The 26,196-nt window shown below is 40.5% G+C and overlaps 1 protein-coding gene across 8 annotated transcripts in view; it reads right to left on the reverse strand.

Annotated features, from left to right (window-relative positions):
* Positions 1-8,433: 8,433 nt before the first annotated feature.
* Positions 8,434-26,196, reverse strand: part of NLGN4X (neuroligin 4 X-linked) — a 347,891-nt gene continuing 330,128 nt past the window's right edge. For all 8 annotated transcript variants that reach the window (XM_005592910.5, XM_005592905.5, XM_074029051.1 and 5 more), the window contains 2 exons: positions 20,709-21,498; positions 8,434-11,245 (listed from right to left, as the gene is read on the reverse strand). In XM_005592910.5, the coding sequence (XP_005592967.1) occupies positions 10,396-11,245; positions 20,709-21,498 (1,640 nt within the window). In that variant the 3' untranslated portion in view covers positions 8,434-10,395. The remainder of the gene's footprint in view (positions 11,246-20,708; positions 21,499-26,196) is intronic.

A 26,196-nucleotide genomic window follows, 5' to 3' on the forward strand; every position in this document is an offset into this window, starting at 1 on the left:
CACCTTGCAGCAACAGGGATAAAATATAGGGGGAAGAGAAGAGTTGTAAAATCTATGAACATCCAACCAGCTCTTGAGTCATGAATAACTTTTGTGTCGATACTCATGGCTTATCCTGGATTTTTGATTGCAAGGAAAAGAGACTCATCAGACAAAGGTTGCTATGCAGACAACGTGCCCCTGTAACGGGGAATTTTAGGACAACCTGGAATACTCCCTTCCCAGGGAGAACCCTCTTTCTGCGTTTCCCTTCCTCTTCCTCTCTGGGGAATACAGTTTCTTCCAGATCATGTTGTCTTGCCTTTCACTTGATCCTGCTTCTACAGTGCTTCCCAATTTCACATTGTCAAATGTCTCTGCCTTCATCTATACTTTAAACATGCCCATTCTGATTTCCCTTTTTATTTTTATGGTTGGAAGCTGTCATTGATCTATATTATTATCATCATAATAATCACCATAATCACTTCTACTATTATTATTATTTTGTAAGGAAAACATTGAGTTTTTCTTGCTGAGTAGCCCACAGACTATACCAATGTAGAAGAAAATGAGAAAAAGGCCAGGCAACGGTGGTTCACGCCTGTAATCCCAGCACTTTGTGAGTCCAAGGTGGGTAGATCACTTGAGGTCAGGAGTTCAAGACCAGCCTGGTCAACATGGTGAAAACCCATCTCTACTAAAAAATACAAAAATTAGCCAGGCATGGTGGCGTGTCCCTGTAATCCCAGTTACTCGGGAGGCTGAAACGGGAGAATCCCTTGAACGAGGGAGGCGGAGGTTGCAGTGAGCCAAGATTGCACCACTGCACTCCAGCCTGGGCAACAGAATGAGACTTAGTCTAAAAAAAGAAGAAAAAAGGAAAGAAAATGAGGGGAAAAAAAAGGGTTTAATATTATACACTAAACCTAAGAAAGGAAACTACTAAACCTAAGAAAGGAAAAAAAATTAAAATGCAAAAAATGCCTCTATATTAAGATAGGAAATAAGATCAATAACTTAAAAAGGGTATGAAATTGAACTATTATCCCAAGTCCTATCAATTCAGGACAACTGCTACAGGGTACAATTTTGTGAACATTTGCCCATCTATGAAGAATAAAACTAGGATAGGCTCAAACTGTACACTATTTATTTGTTAAAGGGATTACTGTGGTATCTGTTTATAGTAATTATATGGTGGGTTAATATACCAAAAGTCAAATTTACGCCACTATTTAATAGAAATATTGCATTATGTGGTGCTGATATTTTTGTCTATTTAAATAGGCCATAAAACATGTCATGGTAAATGAGAGAATTAAATAAAAGGCTTTCTATGGTATCTTGGACTAGACAACAAGACGATAATCCATATGTTCTAGACGTTTTGGCTGCAGGGTGAATGCTCATTCTATTAAATTAGCTTTCATGGAAATCCAAGGGGTTAAAGCTCTGCAGAGGACAAGGTAACTGTGAGATTTCGTTTACATGGCTCACGAGTGAATGCCATGTTTCCTCTGAATTGTTTTTACAGTAAACACCTACATCACCTACATAAATAGCATAATTTTGAAGTTGAAGCCCATTGCTTCAAAATGAGAGAAGTCAAAACCATGCATTCTTCTTATTAGCTTAATATTGGAATAATATTTCCAGGGTCCATTTTAGACAATAACTGTCAGCTTACTCTTCTTTTTTTAAAAAGGAAATATTAGTATTTTTTCTCCAGCATACATGGCTCATAAAAGACTCACATAATTTGGAGTATTTTTATGCAGACATGCTATAAATTCTTATTTTCCTTGGTCACTCAAATAATTAATTGAAAATACAAAATGTTAGCCCTCCATATTACAAACTATTTTATATATACCCCTAAATTAAGGGTGACACATCTTAAAACATTAGTTTGTACCTTGTTTCTGCTAGTGCATAAGATACACTTAATTGAGTTTGAAAAACAATTCCCTGGGATGGAAGAACAAAGTTAAAACTTGTTATATAATGGGCTCCACTTAAGTTTATAAGAAAATTGTGGCTAAAGGGTACAAACAGTGACCGTGTATCCTGCTAAATTTCTTTTTCTCTCAGGAGCAAGCCAGCATATAGAAATTTAGATTTCAGAGGTGGGGAAGGACAGGATGAAAAATACTGCACATTGAAAACTTAAGTATATGAAATCTTCACACTTACATGTATTCTTACTTAAATATTTGGTAGATCTTTAAGGTGGAATCACTCTTCCTAAATGACAACATTAAACCAAAGTGGTTGGGTTTGGAGATGGGGATCTGCCCTGGGTCTGCTGCTGAATGTTCTTCTAATGGTATTTGAGGACAGAGGAAGGAGATTCTGAAGCAGTCAAGTAGGGAGATAACGGTTTCTCCCATTGCCCAAGTCTGGAGAAAAGGGGTTTTGCCTGTGGTCTGATGGGGATGACACAATGCATTGGGGATGGTGGGGTGATGATAATAGTCACATATTTCACAAAGTGTGTGCACTTGTCACACAGGTTAGGCAGCCCATGGACATCATTGGCTAGGAGCAGGTGTCCTGGGGTTTCATCTCATTCAAAGAGTGCTGCTTTTGAAAGCCATTCCTATTTAATGCATTTTGGGGTACATTCTGTAGCAATCCAAGCCTGCTTTCTTCTATGTTAAGCATTATTCACAATGTTTCCGTAGGCACCTGTATCTCCTTTGTGCTGTCTAACCTTAATCTTCTAAGTTCCATGCACTCTCTGTGTGCATTCAGATGAGATGCAGGCACAACGAGGGTTTTAAAGTGCCATTTCAGCAAAAATGAGCACAAAGAAAAACAAATCACAAGTAAAGTAAAATCACAGGTAAAACTGAGAAACTGTGTCTTAAACGGGCACTCTACAAAATCTATAAGCACTCTGAATCTATTCTGTGTTTGTGAGTGTGTATGTGTGTGTCTGTGTGTGTACATGACGAGTTTTAAGATTTAAAGCTATCATTGTTCTCAAGACACGGAGAGATTATAGTGATTTTTTTTTCCTTCCCCAAAATGTCTACAGGGAGGCATACATTTCTCCAATAACTGTGTGTGTTAGAGAATAGTTGACAAGCACATGCTTTTAAAAGCAAAACGAGATGATTGCGAATACTAGATATTTTATGTTCTAAGACTGCAACCTTGAGCAATTCGTTTAATCTTCTGTACCCTAGTTTCCTCATATGAAAAATGAGACGGTCTACACCCTGGGACTGGTAAAAGGATTAAATGATTAATGCATATAACCTATGCAGAACAACACATTTTGATGATTATTTGAAAGTTTTAAAACAAGTCATTGCTCTGTAAATGGTTTACTCAATGCTTTTAGAAAATCTCTTAAGCATTTGTTTGAAAAGTTTGTCTGTATGTAATGCATATCCTTATGAATTGTTATGTTCTTTTCTATTATTATAATTTGAAAACTGTAATTGCTCTGCTAGAAGTAACACCTGAAACCCAATAACACAGGCAGCCCAATCATGTTAGTTTGAAAGCTGTGTTCATAATGTATATCCTCGTAGAAAGAGATGTTGCATAAAAATGAAGCATAATAATGGTTGTAATATTCAAAATTAGGTACCGTTTGATTTGTCAGTTTTTATGGGAATTTTTAGGGTTCTATTTTAGGGTGCCAGAAATACATCTCGCCATTTATTTTCTTCTGAGTCCAAGGCCCTGTGTTTAGGGCCTGGGGCTGAGAAAGATTTTTCTTGTGGGTATCCTTCCAGCTGTGGCTGTTGGCAATTCGTCTTAGTCTCCAAAGACTCCCTCTCCAGCCTGTTTAGGAACCAGTGACCTCAAGAACTAGTGTGAACATTCCCCTTTAATAAATGTCACCTGTTAATTCCAGCCAGGGTTTTCCCCTGGCTAATTTATCTCATTTTCCCTAATTCTCTTGTCTCTAGAGGAAACAGGATTATTTCTGGGTGTTCTAAGTATTTACACGGATGGTCATTTTAGAGACGGGTAGAGTTACAGTGGACCTTTTCCTGTATCCCCATTTCTTTCAATATAATAACGAGAATTTGCAGAGAAAGTGTCACTTTTACTTCCTTAGCATAACCTAGATTTTTTTGAACCAGATGGCCTGGGAGATGGGACATATGAGTACATATTCTGGAAGTTCTGAGAAAGAACAGAAAAAACTGCCTTCATATCTGGCTGCTGGAACTAGCCTGCTAATTAATGGCTAAGTCAAGGTGCATCTGGCTGCACATAAAAATAATTGAAAGAACTTCAACATCAGAGGAAGGCAGCCCACAGCCAGCATGGGATGAGACAGAAAAAAGAACAATATGTAACCACTAAAAATGACCCCAAATCCCCTTCTCTTCCACTGCTTATTTTTACCAAAAAGAATGCTAGTCATGCTCTGGTCCTGTGACTTTCTGGCTAAAGGTTATTGACATCCCATTATCCTGATAGCAACCAATCCAGGAACACGTTCTTGCTCCTCTTAGCACTTCTAAAACAACCCCGTCTAAGCCCAAACCCTTGACCAGCCAATCTGAACCCCTCTCCAAGGTAGCTCATCGTTCTCCGTGTATGCCCTCCCTCTGTTGAAACAAGTTCCTAAACCCAAACTTGACTTCAGATGCGGTTCCAGGTGGTATTTGATAACTGCACCTAATCAGTTCTGGTACATGCAGCTATAAAATGATGCAATGTTTTTATTGTATTTTTTTGCTTTCTTACTTATTATCACTCTCTCAATCACCCTTGAAAAGAGGACAGTCATTAATTTCTCAAACAGATTGTTCTACCTCCTTAATGCTTTCCTTGTATCCAGAGCCCTCTTACTCTGATACAAACTACCCTCATGGTTACTTCTAAAGTGGACAGTTCTCCATCCTTTGCAACCTAAAAGAGTTGGGGTTAGTTGAGAATCGGCAACATGTGCACCACTTTGAGAGCTCATTGTAAATGCAGACACAGGTTCACCACAACACAATTGAATAAGGATCTGCACTTGAAGCAGACGTCCTACATGTTCCTAAGAACGTGAATTTTTGAGAATTACTGCTAAATGTCCCAACTGCACTCATACACCACTTTGGTGCAATCATTTGGCATCTCCCTGACTTTGGGACAAAGCCCAAACTCCCTGCTTTGCCTTTGGAGGTTTTTTATCAGCCAGTTTCTTTCTGCCTCATATTTCACACCTTTCTAAAAAATACCTTGAATTTTTCACCCAGGATGCAGGAGCATGGTTCCCCAACTTCCTGTCTTCTCACTTCAAAGGTGTGGAATTCTATCCTCCCCACAACACACCACCCACTGTCATTTTTTCTACGGAGTTGGAAAGGCCTGGCTTAGGTTTCTTCAGACAGAATATGTTCCCAATCTTCACAGACTAGGTTAAGGGCAGTGTCCAGACATTTATTAGCACCACTTATTAGCATGGGTGCCATCTCCATCTCCAGCACCCCCTGCCTCTCCTTGCTTCTGTGTTTCTCTGCCTTCCCCTTGAGGTTTATGATGTGAGAAGTTTTTTCTTCAATTTTAACACCAGCCCAGCACAGGGCCTGGGACAGTGGAGATATCCAGTAAAGGATTGTTGAATGAATGAATGAATGCATATATTTTTTAGCATCCTTGAGTTATTCATAATGAACAAGAATGCACAAAATAGTCAAAACAAGAGTGATTCTCCCTTCAGCTGAAATTTGCTAAAAATTAGACTTTGAATGCCTGAAGATGACATTCAATTAAATATGTATAAGTATATATGTATGTGTGTATATACATGTATGTTTATATGTGTTTAATGCAAATGCTGAGATTTAAGTGCATGCATATCTATGAATATATCTGTGTAAATTATGTGTATGTATATATGCATGTGTGTCTATGTGTGTGTATATTCAGTAATGGCCCTTTTCCAAGGGGGATGCGTTCAAAACTCAGTGGATACCTGAAACCACAGATAGTTCCAAACCCTTTATATACTATGTATTTTATTATATATATACACTTTTGATAAAGTTTATAAATTAGAGGCAGTAAGAGATGAACAATAACTAATAAAATAGAACATTTATAACAATATACTGTCATAAAAGTTATGTGAGTGTGGTCTCTTTCAAAATATCTCATTGAACTGTACTCGCATATTTTTAGACCACAGTTGTCCACAGTACCTGAAATTGCAGAATGTGATTCCACAGATAAAGAGAACTAATGTATTTTATATATATGTATACACACACATGCATAGGAATGTATATATGAACACATTAAATGTGTTATAGATGTGTGTGGATATATGAGTGTGTGTGCACATATATATGTGTGTGTATATATATGTTTAATGGAATTGGCATCTTCAGGAATTTAAGTATGTGATGTCTATGTATATATTTACATATGTAATATATATGCATATATGTATGTGTGCATATACAGTGCATATAATGTATACATGTACAGTCATGCATCACTTAACAATAGGGATAAATTCTGAGAAATGTATCGTTAGGTGATTTCATCGTTGTGCAAACATCATGTAGCGTACTTACACAAACCTCGAGGTGCAGCCTACAGTACTCCTAGGCTCTATGGTATAGCCTAGTCCTTCCAGACTACAAACCCGTGCAGCACATGACTGGAGAGAAGACCCTAGGCAACTGTAACACAATGATAAGTATTTGTGTATCTAAACATAGAAAAGGTACAATAAAAATATGGCATTATAATCTCATGAGACTGTCATCATATATGCTATTTGCATTTGTCAAAAATATGCTGTGCATGATTCTATACATAATGCATATATAGGATATGTACATGTATATACATATATAATGTATATACATGTACATATATGTGTGTGTGTATGTATTTCTCCTGTGTGCTTTCACAGCATGATTGAGGCAAACAACATCTGAAGAATTTAGGAGTTCACATATGTCAGAGAGTCCCGGTCCTTGCTATCTTTCTTTCTCTGATACTTAGCTAGGATTATCACAACATGCAAGGCCTTGACTTACAAGTGTTTGCCGTGTTAACTTCTTGGTGAAAAGATTTGGGCTATGAGGATATACTATCATGTTATCCATCAAGTTCTCCTGTCTAATAGGGGCTAGTTTCCTCTGAACATCTTCCATTATGAAAGGGGAGCAATGCATGTGCGTGTCCCTTAAGGCTACTGTGAAAGTCAAATAAGGTCGCGATGGTTGGATGCACAGGAAGGAATTGACAAATGGGCTCCCATTGGTATGTTAGTGATTTTCTGCCTCTTGAGTTTCATTCAGCAGAATTTCTTGCTGTCACTTGAAAGTTTACTCACCTAAGGCTATTTTAAAGTGTTTTGTCAACCACAATTCCAAACACAGTGACACAAGAATGAGCAGGGTTAGATATAACAAATCCAAACACTCCGTTTCAGGCAGTGTCATCTGAGGCGCTTCACCAAACACGGCTTGGTTTTCCAAAATCAGGCCAGCAGAGCCTCCTCAACTGTGCAGCTGGCCAAAGCTAAAGAAATCATCCCCTTACCAAATGTATTTATCCATTTCTAGCCTATGTCAGCTGCATCACTTAGCTTTTACAAAGAAAAAGGCATTCAAAGAACAACAAAAGTAAATAAAACACGCCACCTACCAAGAAAGAACGGACGCATAATTATTTGCACAAAGCATTAGAAAATACTGTGATATTTTATTATTAAAAATGCTGCTGAAAAGTTTATACATATGTGTCCGGCCATATATATCTTCTATCATTACTTAAGGCAAAATAAAAAACAAAATTGCAAAATAATAACCCAAGGAACCATTAAACCCTGCGTGCCTTTGAAGATCAAGAATAAAAGCCTAGGAAACGATTTTTTTTTTCTTATTTTTCTCATTTTTTTTCTTTTTTCTCTTTTTCATAGATAGCAAGTATATTTTTTTCTCATAGAACTCTATGAAGATTCTATAACTTCTTTCCATGTAGAAATAAGATATCATTTAAGATGTACTAAATCACTTTTGATCATAATCCCCTGTAAAAGCTAAAGTTATTCACTTAACAGGAACTCTGTTTTTCCTTATTCAAATGTCACAAGCCTGACGCGTTACTGTACATATTGCTAGCAGGAGACAATTGGAAATACTAAACAAATACTGGAATTCACATTACAGACAGACGAAACCAGCATGGGTGCCACACATCACTTCCTTTGTAGTTTCACGGAGAGCCTATTTGTGGTTGCTCAGGTGGGGTCATACACTGCTTGCAGAAATGGCCTGATCATAGCTCTATGAAACAATGAATTGGGAATGAAATCTTACCATGACACCTCTCTGTAGGACAGAAATGTTGCTTCACGTGTGCTAAGTTGAGATAATAATATTTCACATATTTATATACAGAGAATCACTCTCAAATTTAACCCAAGATAAGCAATAGGATTTGGGGATGACTTTTATGCATTTCTAAAAACACTTTTCTTTTTTCTAGAGGTCACTCTCAAACACTGATACATCACTATAGTTTGAGTGTAGGGATTCAGTAATCAAAGGCTGTTACTGCAAAAGAGCCAGGCAGCTGGACAATTTTTATGAGGAATGTCCACTTTAGCAGAGAGATTTAAGACTGGATTTCTAGAATAACCCACAATGGAGCCGAGGGACATGATCTTCAAATATCTTTGGCTACTGTTTCTTGGTAATGCAATAATTTTTGAAAGACAAAATATAAAGTAACCGTTGCTACTATGTTTCCTTCCACCTTATAACACTCAAAACTTTCCTGAAAATGAGAAGAGAAATGAGAAAATGACAAGCTATTGGAAAGAAAAATCTCTGATCCCTAGGTCACCAATTTAAAATGGGTGAATAATTTCCATTCAATGTCTTCTCAGTGAAGTTATCCTAATTTCCCAGAAAACCCATGCAAAGCAGTTTTAATGTTCTATCCTTTTCTTCCCCCATTCTTCTATAATATTCATCATTTGGTGACCAGATATACAAATTCACAAAAAGTGATATTTTCAGACAATCATTTGTTTGATCCCATAAATGATACAAAAATTTTTTAAAAACCTGCTTACTGATAAATAAGGGACCGAGTGCTTAAACAAAAAGGAAAGACACATGTCTTCCTTCAATCTGATTAGCTAAGCTGAGCAGGTACTTCATCGGCCAAACCCTCCCGCAGCTGCTAGGGAACACAGAGCCGTATTTACTCCACGGGGCATAGCCCCACCAAAGGCAAGCTTTCTTCTTTTTTTGGCAGGGCCCTGAAATGGGAAGCAACTCTTCCTAAACATATTCAAAGGGCCAGAGCTACAGAATGGGACTTGTATTTTTGTTTCTCCCTGCTGATTCTCTGTGTGTGCATGTCTCTAATTTAACAAGCTGTAAATACATTCCACTTTGGGGACCCATCTCTGTACTGCAATCTCATGAAGGCTAACACATACGAGTCAAAGTTTTTCAAAACAATGGTCTCCTAAGAATGCTCTTGCATGCACCTGTGCAACCTGACGGGGGAAATAGGCCACACAGACCGTCTGGGTCTTCTGTGGGACATCACATCCTCCTACAAATGAGAATCCCATGTAAGAAAATCCCATGTCTTTGTTTACCACAAGTAATTAAGAAGAAAAGCCTCTTTTGTTGGGGAGGAAACAGAGCTGATATGACTAATGTGTATATATATATATTTATATACATACAGAGCACAATGAAAAGCACAACCTTGCTAAAAGCTCTTTCAAACTGAAAACACCAATAAAAGCTTTTTTTCTTGTTTGTCTGTTTGTGGTTTTGTTTAAACTCACAGCTATATACATTTTTAATTTTTACAAAGTTTCTTAAATATAGTTCAGGCTGGCAAAACACCTCTTTGCACAGAACCATACAGATTTCACTGCATAGTCCATTCTTTTATTTTAATAATAAATTTCTACGTTTCCTTCTCTCTGGATTACAGCTCCATGTGCTGGGCAAAAGCCCATTGACGCTTTCTTCACTTAAGGAGAGCCATCCATTGTGTGGCACAGAAAGAAATGTTTAAATTTCCATTGTATTTAAAAAATATTCAGTGTCCTTGGGTGAGTTTCAGAAGTGTCAGCTGCTTCCATGATGTTAGAAACACCCAGGTCCTTGAAATGGTGATGTCCTATCACACTAAACATCGGTTGGAGTGGTAGAGATCTTAAAGCAGTATTTTAACAGAAATGTGTACCTTTCACATTTCATAGGGTCAGAAGTCGATCTCGTAATACTGGAAAACACCAACGAGAAGGGTCTGCTGGGATGGGATGACTGCCTTTTTGCATTTTTGTCTTAAGTCAGTGGGACAAAACCATTCCTGGTTTGGAGACTTTCTTTCTCTCTTTCTTTCTCTCTTCTATGTTGCTGAGCAGGTGGTGCAGAGGGATAGGAGGGAAATACGGCCAAGCTATACTCTAGTGGTGGAATGTCCGTGGGGTAAATTTGTACTGTTTTGTCCTCCACTGAAGGTGTTAAAAGTGTGCAAAGGCTGCATCCCCGTCAGTGTGTTTGGAATCATGGTGATGGTGTTTGGCGTCATAAGTGGGATATCATCTGGCGACCGGCGCAGCGTGAGGGTGTAGTCTGGTGGGCAGGTGAGCCTCAGCGTGTCGTGTGCCTGCAGCGACTCACACTCGTGATCGTGCTCCAGCTGCTTCATCTGCAAAGACATGATCTCTTCGTTCTGGATGTGAGCGATATCATTTGTGGTGTTTCTCTGGGGACTCGGGCGCCTGTGAGTCTCATGGCGCCTCTTGTCCTTTTTGTAGTACAGAGCCGCAAAGGCTAAAATGTTGAGGAAGAGGAGCGATGCCCCGACGGCAATGGTGACACTTAATTCAGTGGAATAATCCCGTTTGGTTTCAATGAGGACAGTTGTGTCCTCGGGCCCCGTTTTGTGAGGGTCCTTAGAGTGTTTGGGATTGTTGGCAGGAGTGATTGCTGGGCGTTTGGTCGTTGGCCATATCTTGGCAGGAGATCGGCGGGTACCATAGGGAAATGATGTCATGTCTGGAGGAGGAACCTTTGTGGTTGTTGAAACATACTGGAATATCTCGTTCAAGTTGTGCAAATGAGGAACGAGTTCCAACCAGAAAGCCACTTTCGTTGCCCGGTAGTGATCTCTCACTCTGGGTTTCAAGCCTATATGCAGGTAGAGCTGGTCTTTGGGATTATACTTGGACCAGGCCACTTCTTCAAAGCGGTTGGGTTTTGTGTGAATGAACTTGGTATCCTGAGGAACTGGTTGATTTGGATCACTGGGGTAGAAGGAAGAAAAAAAAGAAAGGTCATACTCTTCCACATGTGACATGAAATTATCTTAAACCAATAAATCAGGAAGTTACAATCTGCTCTTCATATATATTTTTCAATGAGCACAAAATACCCAAGCAGCAAAGGTACATTCTGCTTTAATCCTAGACATGTCTACCATGTTGTCTTTTCCCTTAAAAATTGCTTATTTTTCTTTTAAATATAAACCCTGATAGCAATATTATGGCATTTTTATAACATGTCTACTATTTTTAAGGCATCAAATGATCTTCAAAAATAAAGGGAAAAAAGGAAAACTAAGTGTCTCTAGGAACAATTTCAGTATTTCAAGTTTCACTCTCTTGAACTGCAAAACTCATCCAGGAGGGATTTGCTCCAAAGGGATATTTGGCAAGGTCTGGAGACATTTTTGGTTTTCATAGACAGATGGTAGTTTCTATGAAGGGTGGCGGTCAGGGATGCCACTAAACACCCTCTGGTGCACAGGAGAGACCCCCACAGCAAGGAAGTTATCTGGACCCAAATGTTAACAGTACTGAGGCTGAGAAATTCTGATTAAGAAGCTATTGTTCAAGAAATGGGCATTCTCTTTCTTGCTCAAGAATTTCTTTGGAAGTAAATGAATAAATGTTGCAGTTTTAGCAATGAAAATTGATATTAACAGTCAAAAATTGGTTTTATAATTAGAAAATGTTTGTAAACAGGCATATACACCATGTGTTTGCTCTCTATTTGAAAGTAAAATACCGGAAAACATGAAAGCACGCTATGTTAGCTGTAAGAAGTTTGCTAAAATGGTACATATAGTTATGATGAGGTTAACATGTTTAAGATAAATAAGACACCCGGAAACAAGCTGAGGGCTGTTACAGATGCTAAGCTGTGCTTGGAAACTATGAGCCAAAGAATTATCTTATTATTATTTGCACAAGTGGGCACAGGTAGAAGGAAAATCATAAAAATTTGGAGATAATTCATAAAACATAGGGCCTTTAATAAACATCTTTGCAACCAACTCTCTTAGGATAACACTTCCTCTTCAAAAAACAAATTACCAAATGCTAATTTCTTCCAGTTTTTGACGGTTTGTAAAGTAAGCTACAAAACAGTTACATCTTAAGGTTTATTTGTTATAAGAAAGATTTGAGATTACGCATGGTAAAATGTTATGTACTAGTTAGTACTGAACATTCAGATGTGATGTGCAGACCCAGGCAAGCAGGGAGTTGCAACATTCTGATCAATGGCTCCAGGTGTGAGCTAAGATCTATCTTCCAGGTAACTTCTCCTTGGTGGCACTTTTGTGACACTGCCTCCAACCATTGCATGGCCTGCATGGCAGAAGGCTGCAGGACCAAGGAAGATCATGTATCTGTAGCCATTACCAGACATTGTGCAGGATCCAAACAATATACTTGACTCAGAGGTGACACACTTGCTAAAGGAAGATTTTATCCCCTCAGTCTGAGTCTGTGGTGATGATAAATCATTTCCCTGTATTCAACTTTCTGCAGCTCTGGCTAGTTAACAGCTGTGAAAACTTGAGCAAGTTTTCCAGCCAGTATTGGCCTTAACTTCTCTACATGGTGGATGAGAATATCAGGGTTGGAGGTAAGTGATGAAGGTTGAAAGATAATGACAAAATGTCTGGCATATGGTAAGAATTCAGGAAATATTATCCCCTCTCTTTCAAAATAAAAATTAGAACACCTACAATATTGCAAGGGAGGGAGAACTAGGGAGTGATATACTGTGTATCAGAGTACATACTGTATTTCTATATTGCATACATTGTAGAGTGTATAAAAGTATATTGTATATTACATACTATATACAAGGATACTGTATAGCACAGTTTATACTGTATACTAACTGTATACTATATGCAGTATATATATGTGTGTATATTATGTGGGTATATATGTGTATGTGTATATCTATCTATAGATATAGATATAAGATGTATAATGTAATACAGAAGAAGAAAAAGTTGACCTCTACCTTTTAGTTGAATGCACACTAACTGCTGTGTTTTCACTTTACTAAGAGGGTGAAAACAAATATATATAATCTGATAGGTTCTAATACCATGAGTTTTCTTATTTACTGATAAACAATATATTTGAAAAGTCTTCTGCTTTTTTATTTATTATACATGTATTCTTATATGGTTTTGAAAAAATCTTGGATTCAATGCAACATCTCATGTTTCTTGTGCTTCTTTAAGCTTTCTGAAAGAATTTTAAAATTTTCAGTTATTTAATGTGTGTTAAAAGAAAAATAAGTGAATAAATATTTTAGGAAAAAAATCCACTAATATTAGTTATTGATTTTTAATATTCTAAAGAAACAAATGGAAGTGAAGATTCCTCCTTTTTTTCCATGGATCCAATTTTACTAAATTGGGTCTATTAGATGTGTGGCTGTATCATCTATTATGCAGTGAGCATCTAGGAGATGGAGTATTCTGTTCATTTTGGGTACTAGGCTATTTTTGAAGGAACTCAGGGTATATTTGAAAGGTAAAGAAAACACATTTAATTTGTTCTTGAAGAATAAAGCAGAGGATTTGGAAAATCCACAAAAGTGAGCTGCCGCCTGATACGGTCTATTAAAGATATCAGAGATGCACAGCCAGAATTCTTAAACCCAGATACACTTGTGGAGATTATGATAGCCCAAGTCATTCTCCCTTACCAAACCCTCCAGACAGTGAGACCTAGATGTGGGGTATCAGTGTTTTGTTTTTTAGATTTTATTCAGCATAAGGACTGTTTAAACTCCTGTGAGTAAAATTAAAGATTGTAATGACTGAGGATAGAAACACAAGTTGGTCTCTCCAGTAGAAGACTCAATGCATGTCTCTCTCCTAACCCCAGCACCTAACACGGCCGTTTCCCCCTGCCCCGTTTTATTTGAGATGTAATCTTGGCAGAAGAGACTCAAGTGCATTTCTAAGGTCTAGTTCATTTCTTTAGCTAGAGATGGATATAGTACTATGATCTCTCTAAAAATGTCTGTGAATCCTCTCAGCTGTTCCTTTAAGTAGCACAGGTTTTCCTTATACCCAAAACATTGTTCGCAGTTAACGATCTGTTACCAAACTAGTTTATTATGCATTCAGTGACTCCTCTGCCACACCAGGTGGGGATGTTCATTCATTCAGCTTAAAATCCCTTTTTGGTAATAAAGGTTGCCTTTACAGCCAGAATTATGCTGCAACTCTGTAACCCATCCCCACTAAATACCTCATTGTAACTTCTTTCTTTCCCAAAGATTTAACAATAGTTGAATATAAATTAATCATAGGATACCAGCACATTCAAAAGCAGTGATGGCATCTGATGCAAACAGGATAGAAATCAACCTGCTGTACAAACCCCAGATTTGATGGAACAACATAAAAAAATCAAAATATGTGTTGACCTGATTTTCCATTACAAAACTCTCTTCTCATTTCTGACTTCCAATAGCACATAAGGTCTTCTACTATATTATTATAATGTATTGTTTGATTACTTTAAAGCACTGTTCTTTGTCATACCTTATAAATAAACCAAGATTCCCCTACTCCTTTTTGTCCATCTCTTTCCACACAGACCTCAAAATGAAAGAATCCTGGATCAATGAGCACCTAAATTTTGTTGATCAGCTTGGCCAAACCCCCTTTCTCCTATTCCCAAAGTAATTTCACAGGAAAAGGACTTTAATGCTCTAGAACCCTTTTCAAACTTTAGAGTTAGTTTTCACTTTTCCTTGACGCTGCTCAGAGTCAAGGAAAGATGCACTTTTCCAAAAATGGTCTCAATCTACCTTATTTCTACAATGCCTCTGCATGTTTGAGCTTACACGGTTCTCTTGCAGCATGATTTTAGTCCTCTGACCTGGACTAACATTGAAACTCCTCCTTGCTACAGGGGAGAATCCCGCTCAGGCACAGGCCTGGGCAACTGCTTCCCTATTCAAAACAATAATAAAAAAGAAATAGCAAGGATTACTTGAGGCCCTGGCATTCACTGATTTCAATATCCTGTCTTGATCAAGGTTTTCATAATTTAGAGCCTCGGCAGGGACTTCCTCCTCATTTCTACTCTGTGTACTCGCTGCCTCCGCCTTTCCAAGATGGGAGAGCCCTCTCACCTAATGCTACCGTGAAAATATGCAGCTGACATGATCTATAAGCAAGGATCCAATTGTCTCTCCCTTCCTCCTTCTTTCCTTCCTCCCCTCCTCCCTTCCCTCATTTCTCTTTCTTACCCTCCTTTTCCCTGTTTTCCTTCTTTCCCTCCCTCCCTCCCTTCTTCCTCTCCTCCCCTATCCCCTTTTTTCTTTTTCCTCCCTCTTCCTTCCTTCCTCGCTTCCTTCCTTCTTTTTCTCTCCCTCCATTTTTTCCTTCCCTCCCTCGCTACTCTTTCTTTCCTTCATCTCTTCTTTCTCCCTCCTCCCTTCCTCTCTTGCCTCTTTTCTTTCTTTCCTTTCCTTCCTTCCCTCTTTTCTTCCTTCCTCCCTTCCTTCCTTTCACCTTCCCTCCCTCCTTCCTTCCCTTCTTCTTTCCTTCCTCTCCTCCTCCCTTCCCTCTTTCTTTCCCTCCTTCCTCCCTTCCTTCACTCCTTTCTTGATTCCCTCCCTCCCTACTTTCTTCTCTTCTTCCCTCCCTCCCTCCTTCCCTCCCTTCCTTCCTTTGTCCCAACTCTCTTTCCTGCATTTCCTCCCTCCTCCCTTCCTTTCTTTTCTCTGCCAAAATTACATCCCAACATAATTTTTCTGTGCCTATCCCAAATCCAAAGGTTTATGTATACCAGGTATACGTGCCTTCAAACCTAGACTAAAGGTCAGAACCATCTGCTTTGAGATGTCTGCATAGAAGCATCCAGACACCATCCTCCTCATCTCGGCAAACACGTGCGCCATCGGGAGACTGTGCTGTGTCTGCAGGTTTAGAACGCCTGACATAACGCCCACTGAGAGTGGTGAAGCATGTCCTGGCACAATGCGATCCTCTCTCCACGGCACCGTGTAGTGACAGACACGCTGGGAGCTATTCTTGTTTCCTCCTGTCACCTCCAGTGCTGGAAGGGAACAGTGATGGTATGCAGAAATATGCCCCTCCTGTTCTGTGAGTCATCGTCTGAGCGTGTGCTCTGCAGAACGGCGTTAAACTTGGCAGCTCACAGGATGACAACAGATAAGGTGCATCCCATACTTTCTCCTTACGGGCATCAGGTTGGTTCGTTCTCTGCACCTGGTGACCAGGGACTCCTTCTCTGCCCTGGAGTGATCGGGCCACCACCCAATTTACAATAAACAAATAACTAGCAACTGCAACTGAGGTCCTTGTCATCCACTGACGAATACCTAGCTCACCAGACTGTGCCTGACGGTGATATTCCCCATTTCCTTCTTTTATGGAGCTGCCATGGAGGTGTGATCACTTAATCTATTTGTATTTGAATCCACACGTTGCATTTCACATAGGATGTAAGTTCTGAGTAACTTCCTTGAGGAATCATTTGAGTCATTCTAATACCTTTCCAATGAATTAAAAGAGCTCACTGCATTAATACACTCAGTGTTATTTCAGGGATGTTTCCCATGGGCGGAAGAAACAAAAATAGAGGCTTCAGACGGACTGACATTCGAGCTCTGGGTACCTCAATGAACTCTCTCTACCAGCAGCTTTTGATTTCAGTAGCATCAGAGTGTTTCTCCAAGTTCCAGCAGTAATTCCTTCCTCATCTCTTCCAGTCATGTCAGGGCCTTCATGAAAGCTAGACGAACCCTCAACACAGACCATGAATGGCAACATGAATGTATTCCCTAAATGCAGGGGGGAAACCACAGGCTCTAAGCCAAGTGGTTTTAAGAAACAGATTCATGGCATGAAAAAGCACTCAATAACAGAGAGAGCACTGTGGTATTCTCACGGCTCTCTCAGACCTTCATGTCGTCTTGGTAAAAGCATCCATTTGGTGCCAGCAGTGATAACGATCACCTCATGGAACTAATTAACTTCCTTTATCTTTTTCTGTCTTTTTTCCTTTTTTTAATAATGAGAGAGCCAGTCTCAGTCTCACAGCCCTTGGGAGTCAGGAAGAGCTAATGAGAATTTAACAGCATTATTTAGATTTCACTATTGCTTTAATGGTTCTATAAAATGTATGAGGAATGATTCTAGCTTTCCACTTAAGATAATCATATAAAGTTTATTTTCAAATCATGTAAGGAGGAAAAGAAAAAGCATATGGTTTTAATGAAAGTAAGTAAAGAGAGTGTTTACAGACCAAGTCAGTAATACCTTTAGATGCTAATGTAGTGAAGATTGAATGAGTATAGCCATGTTGATGGAAGTCTTTAGGCTTCAAGAAGATGAAATTCTCTGCAAGGGCAGACACCACTTATCTTAGTGCTGTCACAAAAGAGGGCCTGGCCCTGGCTTCACAAGGTATTAGAGATTGAATACTGTCTCCCCGTAAAGTAAGATACGTTGAAGTCCTAACCCCAGTACCTCAGTATGTGAGCTTATTTGGAAATAGGGTAACTGCAGATATGACTATTTATGTTAAGATGAGGTCATACTGGAGTAGGGTGAGCTTCTAATGCACCTTGGCAGATGCTCTTATAGGAAGACAGCCATGTGGAGACAGAGACACACAGGGAGGCCGTAAGATGACAAACACACAGAGTGGGGTGGTGCAGCTGCAAGGCAGGAATGCCAAAGTCTGCACCCAAACACGAGTAACTAAGAAGCAGCAAAGAAATACCTTCCTATAGCTTTTGGAGGGAACTTGGCCCTGCAAGCACCTTCATTTGCAACTTCTGGCCTTAGGAAGTGTAAACCGATAAATTTCTGTTGTTATAAGACACACACTTTTTGGGCTTTTGTGTTTTTTTTTTTTTTTTTTAAGACAAAGGTTTCGTTCTGTCACCCAGGTTGGAGTGCAGTGGTGCAAACATGGCCCACTGCAGCCTCGACCTCCTGTGCTCAAGTGATCCCTCTGCCTCAGCCTCCTGAGAAGCGGAGACTCTCGGCCTATGCTACCATGCCCAGCTAAATTTTTTCATTTGTTTTGTAGAGATGGACTCTCACTATGTTGCCCAGGCTGGTCTTAAACTCGTGGCTTCCTCAGGTGATCCTCCTGCCTTGGCCTCCTAAAGTACTGGGGTCACAGGCATGAGCCACTGCACCCAGCACAGACATACAGTTTTTGATACTCTGATAACAGCAGCCCTAACAGACTAATAAACAAGGTTTACTTTAAAAAAAAAAGTATAATTTGATTTCAACAATTTATTCACACAAGAAAGAACCTTTCAGTGATAGACAAGCATTTCCATCAAATGTGGGTCCCTCCTCCCTTCTCCTCCAGATAGCCTTTCTCAGACCAAATCTACAAAGCCTGATTATTGAAAGTTGGTGTCCAGGTGATACCTTTTCCACTACAAAAACATGCTGTACTTTTGCCAAGAGCACAAAACATTCTTAAACCACTCCCCACCCAAACCACTTTGGAATCTTTGTACAGTATGCCAGCTGCTAAACACGTAGGCATTGAAACCACCAGCATCCCCAGATCTTCTAAGGATTACTGTGCATAACTCATGTGTGGCAGGGCCACTGCAGTCTCAGAGCCTCATTCCGCATGGGAAGATTTACCCTCCCTGGGCGACAGGCACATCTCTCTCTCTCTCTCATTCAGTGTAAAGAGGCTCAGGGTGACGATGGAGGCACACACTGGTAGAACAGAATGACACCCCATCCATTTCCACAGTTACATTATTAGACAAGAGAAAATGAAAAGATGCCACAATGTCTGGAGCTATTTAGGATGTTTTGGGTTCTTTTCTCCCATGGTTTGCAGAGAATCCGCTCAGCAGAATATTGGCAGACTCGGTTGTATATGTGCTTTTTGTATATTTTATATTTTCTACTATATTTAGGCCAATAAATGAGCTTTCCTGTGAGATACACATATATGTGTGTTTGTGTGTGTGTGTTTATATATGCAAGCCATATAGCAATATGATACAAATATTATATATTTTATTTGCTCTATCTCTATAGCTATTTATATAGCAAAGAAAATACAAATATATATTTGTGTATGTATATACATATTTGTATATATAGTATATATATTTGTATTTGTATATATACTATATATATTGTATTTGTATATATAGTATATTTGTATTTGTATATACAAATATATTTGTGTGTGTATATATACAAATACAAATATATATGTACTATATATTATACATATGGGAATATCTATATTTTTATAGAGACATTAAATATATATAGGAATATATATTTATATTTCTGTATAATTATTATGATATGTGTTTTCATTCCTATGGCCAGGCAATCAACACAATTCCCCAAGTGGTGCATGTGCTGTGATACCCTCACAAATTAACAAAAGAGATATGGTTGAAATTAGACTTAAAACTCTGTAATCAGGGCTGGCGTGGTGGCTCACACCTGTAATCTCAGCACTTTGGGAGGCTGAGGTGGGAAGATCACTTGAGCCCAAGAGTTTGAGACCAGCTCGCGTGACACAGCAAAACCCTGTCTCTAACAAAACAAAATTAGCTGAGTAAGTTGGTGTGCATCTGCAGTCCCAGCTATTCAGAAGGTTGATGTAGGAGGATCCCTTGAGCCCAGGAGTTTGAGAGAAGCCTGGGCAACATAGCAAACCTGTCTACAAAAATCCATGTAAGGGCATGGAGGTGCACGCCTGTAGTCCCAGCTACTCAAGAGGCTGAGATGATGAGAGGATCACATGAACCCATGAGTTTGGGGCTTCAGTGAGCTATGATTGTGCCAGTACACTTCAGCCTAGGCAACAGAGTGAGACCCTGTTTCTATCAAAAAAAACAAAAACAAAAACAAAAAAACAACAACTAAAAATTAGCCAGGCATGGTGGCGGGCACCTGTAGTCCCAGCTACTCAGGAGGCTGAGGCAGGAGGATGGCTTGAGCCTAGGAGTTCAAGGCTGTAGTGAGCTATCGTTGCACCACTGCACTCCAGCGTGGGCAACAGAGTGAGACTGTGTCTCTAAAACAACAAGAACAAAAACAAAAACAAAACCGTTTAATCAGCTATTAACAGAACCGTCCTATATGTATGAGTCCTGCACCTGCAGGTAGGAACTCTGGAATTCCCAATGGGCAATTAGAACTCTAGTAAAAATCTGGTTTGACAGTTGTTTTACTCCTATAACACTTTAGGAGTAAAGAAAAAAAATGAGTTCCATAGATGTTGCGGGAGAAGCTGCCTGTTACTGCGTGTGTAAGCATATATCTGTGTGTATATGTGTGCACACATGTGTATGTGTGTGTACGCACGTGTGCTCCTGCAAGTGGCAGTAGAAGCAATACCTATATTGAGGACCCAAACAAGTGACGAGGATAGCGATACCCCAGCACGAAGAAGAACGTACCCAGTTTTGGCGAAGTTCGTCCAGTAGGTCATGACCACGGCGCTGAGCATGACGTCGTTCTTGGAGAAATTACAACTGAAGAGCTCGGTGGGACCGACCATGGGGATGCCGAAGACGTAGGGGACCTCATCGCCATGGGCCGAATCCGCCCAGCTGGGCTTCATTTCGCTTTGGCAGTGATGATAGAAGGCATAGAAATAGGTGGGTGAGCCGTACTGCGCGTGCAGGTCGGCGGTGGCCACGGCGGGGGCCACCCACTGGTGGTCAGTGAAGAGAGCCACCAGCGTTTTCCGCCGCGTCTCCGGGTTTTCCTTATCGGCCCAGTCTGTGTACATGAACTTGATAGTCTCGCGCAAAGTGTCTTTCCCTTCAGGATAGCCGTAAAGGTTGTCCACGAAGTTGGACACGGAGAAGTCAAAGTCATTGGGCGTCACACCGTCCTCGTTATCCACGATGCCGTCCACGAACTTCAAGCCTTCCCCTTGGTTGACGCCCAGCATGATGTCGTAGTTGAGGAACTCGCCTTGCTCCATCAGGATCTGAGGGTCGTCTGGGATGACGTCGCCGTCAATCACGGGCCCGAAGGCTATGTGGTAGGTGGCTGGGGTGATGGTCTGCTGGATGAGCTCCTTGTAGTTCTTGTTCCGCAGGCATTCTACCATGTCCGTGGTGTCCAGCATGTTGCAGCCGACCTTGTCTGCCAATATCCGAGTGTACTTGGCCGGCTGGTAGTTCACTGCCCAGCTGGACAGGGCGGTGCCGCTCTGAATGATGGCCTTCTGGAAGAGACCTGCAGGTGCAAAATTGTGGACATGCAAATGAAAACCCGCAGGACAGAAACGCAGCTTTTACTGAGCAATGAAGGCTGTGATTGTCTCTCAGGCATGTGAATTTCTGGACGTAGTAGCATTCAACTCTGTCAGGGGACCTTTTACCCATTTTCATTTCGATTTCCCCTTCCCCCTCCTCCTGAACATTCATTTTAGGCAATGTTATTCTACACACACAGACACACACACACACACACACACACGAGTTTAAGGAAATGAAACCACATTTACACTTTTCCTGCACTGGTAAAATACATGTGATTTCTTTTTCCTTCCACAATCCAGTGTCGTTTTTGCTTCCTTGCCTCCAGATGCCATATATAAAAACTCCAACAGCAACTGCATTTCCCATTTCCAAGAAAAAAAAAATGCTTTAAGCTAGTAAAAGGTCAAAGGCCCTCTTGTCTCACAAGCGAAACTAGGTATCTCTTCATTATGGGAAAAAAAATAAATCCACTTGAATCAACTTCAGAGTATTAATTCAGGAATGCATTTCTACTTATACCTTGAGTCTAATGAAGACACTAAGATCTGGCAATTAAAATAAATACATTGAGTTAGCTATGCTTAAAGAAATCCTCAACTGGGTGCCTAAATGAGTATTTTTTGAAGTCACTTCTTTCAAAACTACATCCATTGGAAACTCAGAGATGTGTATATTTTATTTTGCCACATATAAAAAATGCTTTGCTTGGTGAGAAACTTGAAAAAGCATGGGTAATTTTAGGAGTAAAATTCTGTGTAGCTTAAAATTCTCCATGAGTTCAGTCTACTACATGGATGTCCAGAAGTATAAAATCTGTATTTTTAACCACGACAGGACAAGAGAGGCGGGCTGTAAAAATCAGCATTCCATTTACGATCGCTTCCCGCCGTTTCCGTGGATCCCAGCCCGAGTCGGGCACTAAAGAATAAGGCATTCAGCTGTGAGTCCAGAAGTTCATGCCCTGTCGATTTCTAAGGTCACAGAAGCAATCAAATACGAGGAAAATATGATAGTCATCAGGAAGATGTGATTTTAAAGATTGGAGGATTGCCCAAAGATGACACACAGGACTGCAACTTGAAACCAATATGGCTTTGACCAAAATGTCATCAAAGCCATCTTGGGAACGTTTCTGTCAGAAATGTGCAAGTATTGACTTGAATGCTTGGCTCTGAAGATTATTTTAAAATGTCCAAACAAAAAAACAAAAACAAAAACAAAAACAACCAAAAAAAGTCAATATGTATTCAGTTGGATACTTTCAGTAGTTAAAACATTCAGAATTGGAAAAAATGCTGTGAGAAGTTCCTTTCCTGCCTTTCTCATAACTACTGGCAGTAATTTAGGCAGTAGTGTATATATAAGTAACACACATAAAACATTTATTTGTATGTTAGGGAAGCAGTATAACTCCTGATAAGACTAAAATAGTTGGATAATGAAAAAAAATCACCCGTAATTCATACTTTAAAACACAACTCACCTTAGCATAATGAGTATGCTAGGAGTTCACTTAATTCTTAGCTCTTTCCCCCCATTCAAATGTCTGTTTTGCATAGCTGAGCCCAATATTTATATAGCTATCTACACTGTGTTTTTCCAGCTGATGTAGATCTTAGGTAAATTCTTAAATTATTATTATTTTGAGTAAATACATATGGTTCATTATAATTTTCCTCTCCTTTTGATCTTGTAGCTTTTAATTTCATTCTTTGCTATGATACTAATACTGGGGTGAATATCTTCATAAAACTATCACTTTCCATGAGTACTTTGTCTTCATTAGACCACATAACCAGCAAGGAATTCCTAAGGCAAACAGTATGGGTATTTTTATTTTTATTTCAGACAGGGTATCACTCGGCTACCCAGGCTGGAGTGCAGTGGCGGGATCTCGGCTCGCTGCAGCCTCTGCCTTCCAGGATCAAATGATCCTTCCACCTCAGCTTCCCAAGTAGCTGGGACTACAGATGTGTCACTTTTTTGTAGAGACAGGGTTTCGCCACGCTGCCCAGGCTGGTCTTGAACTCCTGGACTCAAGCAATCCGCCCACCTCGGCCTCCCAAATTGCTGGGATGATAGGCAGGAGCCTGGCTTGCATTTTTCACAATTCTTGATTATATTGATGGGCTGTTTAGAAGCATGCTGTGCAGAAATGACTGATGCAAAGGTATAATAATTTCCAACCTATTGACTTAAATAATTAACACCTCCCTCCAATTAATGTGGCTAACATGTGTTTGATTACTCCTAAAGTTGGTTCTGACTGCTTTCTAAATCTACAATTGTGATTGTATCAATTGAGAAAAGTGAAAATCTAGGTATTTTCAAAAATGCCATATAAATCTCTCTACCAAAGGGTTCATCAGATTCTTCACTTTTCCTGTTTTTGAAATAAAGTTAATACAAACATGAGCCTTTCCTCTTATTAGCACTACTAGGAGATCAAAGGCCATTTGGTCTCATGGGTGAAGCATTATGAACTAAAAACTCAAGGAATTTAGAGTTTGGAGGATTTTAGGAAACCCTCATCTGTCCTATCTTGGAAATTAAGACACTGAGGAGCATAGTGATGCAGAAACTTGTCCAGATGGTGCTGGAAGTGAAGAAAATCCTGCAGTTACTCTAAAGAAACATGCTTTTTAATTGTATTTATTTATTTATGTTGGGACAGGATCTCACTCTGTCACCCAGACTGAAGTGGAACCTCACAGTTCACTGCAGCCTCAACATCCCTGGCTCAAGTGATCCTCCCACCTCAGCCTCCCAAGTAACTGGGACCACAAGCAAGTGCCACCAGGCCCAGCTGGTTTTTATTTTTATTTTTGTACAAAAGGGGTCTTGCTACATTGACCAGGCTGGTCTCAAACTCCTGAGCTCAAGCCATCCTCCCCCCTCAGCCTCCCAAAGTGCTGGGATAACAGCCATGAGCCACAATATCCAGCTGGTAACTTTAAAAATAATAATTCCAGAGGTCAAGGTGGGTGGACCACTTGAGGTCAGGAAGTTCAAGACTGGCCTGGCCAACATGGTGAAAGTCCATCTCTACTAAAAATACAAAAATTAGCCAGGCACAGTGGTGGGCACCTGTAATCCCAGCAACTCGGGAGGCTGAGGCAGGAGAATCGTTTTGAATCCAGGAGGTGGATGTTGCGGTGAGCCAAGATTGTGCCACTGCACTCCTGCCTGGGAGACAGAGTGAGACTCCCTGAAAATAAAAAAAAAATTCCATGAAGGTTTTGAGAACTTCAGGTTCAGTCAGTGTGGTGCCATTCTGAAGACCACTGACGATACAGAACAAATTACAAAGCTGTCTTGATGACTGAGATGGCTATTAGGGATATTCATTTGCACGTGGCCTCAACCCAGGGCTGGATCTGCTCTGCAGATTTTCCTGCTTCTTCCTTTTAGGCCACAGCCAAGAATTTGTGATCCTGTTTCCAGAACCAATTGCCTCAAATTCCTCTGGACTCCCCTTTGAAGTCTCCCATCGGATACTGCAGGGAGCCTCCTTCACAAACGGACAGCAGGGAATCCACCGAGTGAGCCTCCGGGGAAAGCCTCAGTCACTCCTGCAGGGCTCGGGGTGTGGCTGCCTATGCTGACCATTACTTAGGCAGCATAACCATCTGCCTAAGTGATTACTCCTGATCTTGAACTCCTGGACTCAAGCAATCCGCCCACCTCGGTCTCCCAAATTGCACATCTGGTTGGGTACGGCTGCCTATGCTGACTACCTGTCCAAGTGCACGTCTGGTTGGGTACGGCTGCCTATGCTGACTACCTGTCCAAGTGCACGTCTGGTTGAGGTAACATGATGCACATGTGTTTTTGCGGTTTCCTCTTTCTCTGCTTTGCCAACATCAGCTTTTTCCAGGGTAACACCAGGGCCCCAGGGAGGGTTTGGAGCTCCCACAGGGATAAGCAGAGGACCTCAGGCTGACTGACCCAGCAAGGAGGTCCTTCCTAAAAGTCATATTTGCAGGAGAGAGAGGAAGGGAGAGGGGAAGGCAAACTGTGGACACCTCCTAGTGCTGCATGCTGACCTGACCAGGAAGGAGGTCCTTTGCTGAAAGTTGTATTTGTAGGAGAGGAAGAAAGGGAGGGAGAGAGAGAGAAAGAAACAAAGAGAGGGACAGAGGGAGAGGGGAGAAAGGGAGAGAGGAAAGGAGATAGTGAGGAAGAGAGTGGGGAGACAGAGAGAGGGAGAGAGGAAAGGGGGGGAAGGGAGTGTGAGGGAGAGAGAGAGAGGGAGGGGGGAGAGACAGTAGAGGGAGGCGAGAGAGAGAGACAGAGAGAGTGAGAGACAGAGCAAAAGAGAGAGAGGGAGTGGGCGAGAGGGAGAGGGAGGAGGATGTAGAGAGGGAGAGAGAAGAGAGGATGAGAGAGGGAGAGAGAAGAGTGGGAGGGGAAGAGCAAGAAGAGATGGAGGGAGACAGTCAGGGAGAGAGACACTATTCCTCTGGGTAGAATCTGCTTCTACACAAATGCACCAGACATGTTTCAATATTTCCAGAAAATTTAAAGAATTAATATAAATTAGAGAAGTGACTTCTTAAAAAACATGTGGCTAAAAGCCCTGATGGTTACAAAATCTATACACCCGCATCCCTTATCCACATACTGTCTCTTCCATATCACTCTAAGTTGTAGCTAGAAGTTATTAAAATTT

The sequence above is a fragment of the Macaca fascicularis genome, chromosome X, assembly GCF_037993035.2.
Source record: "Macaca fascicularis isolate 582-1 chromosome X, T2T-MFA8v1.1".
Taxonomy (NCBI): Eukaryota; Metazoa; Chordata; class Mammalia; order Primates; family Cercopithecidae; genus Macaca; species Macaca fascicularis.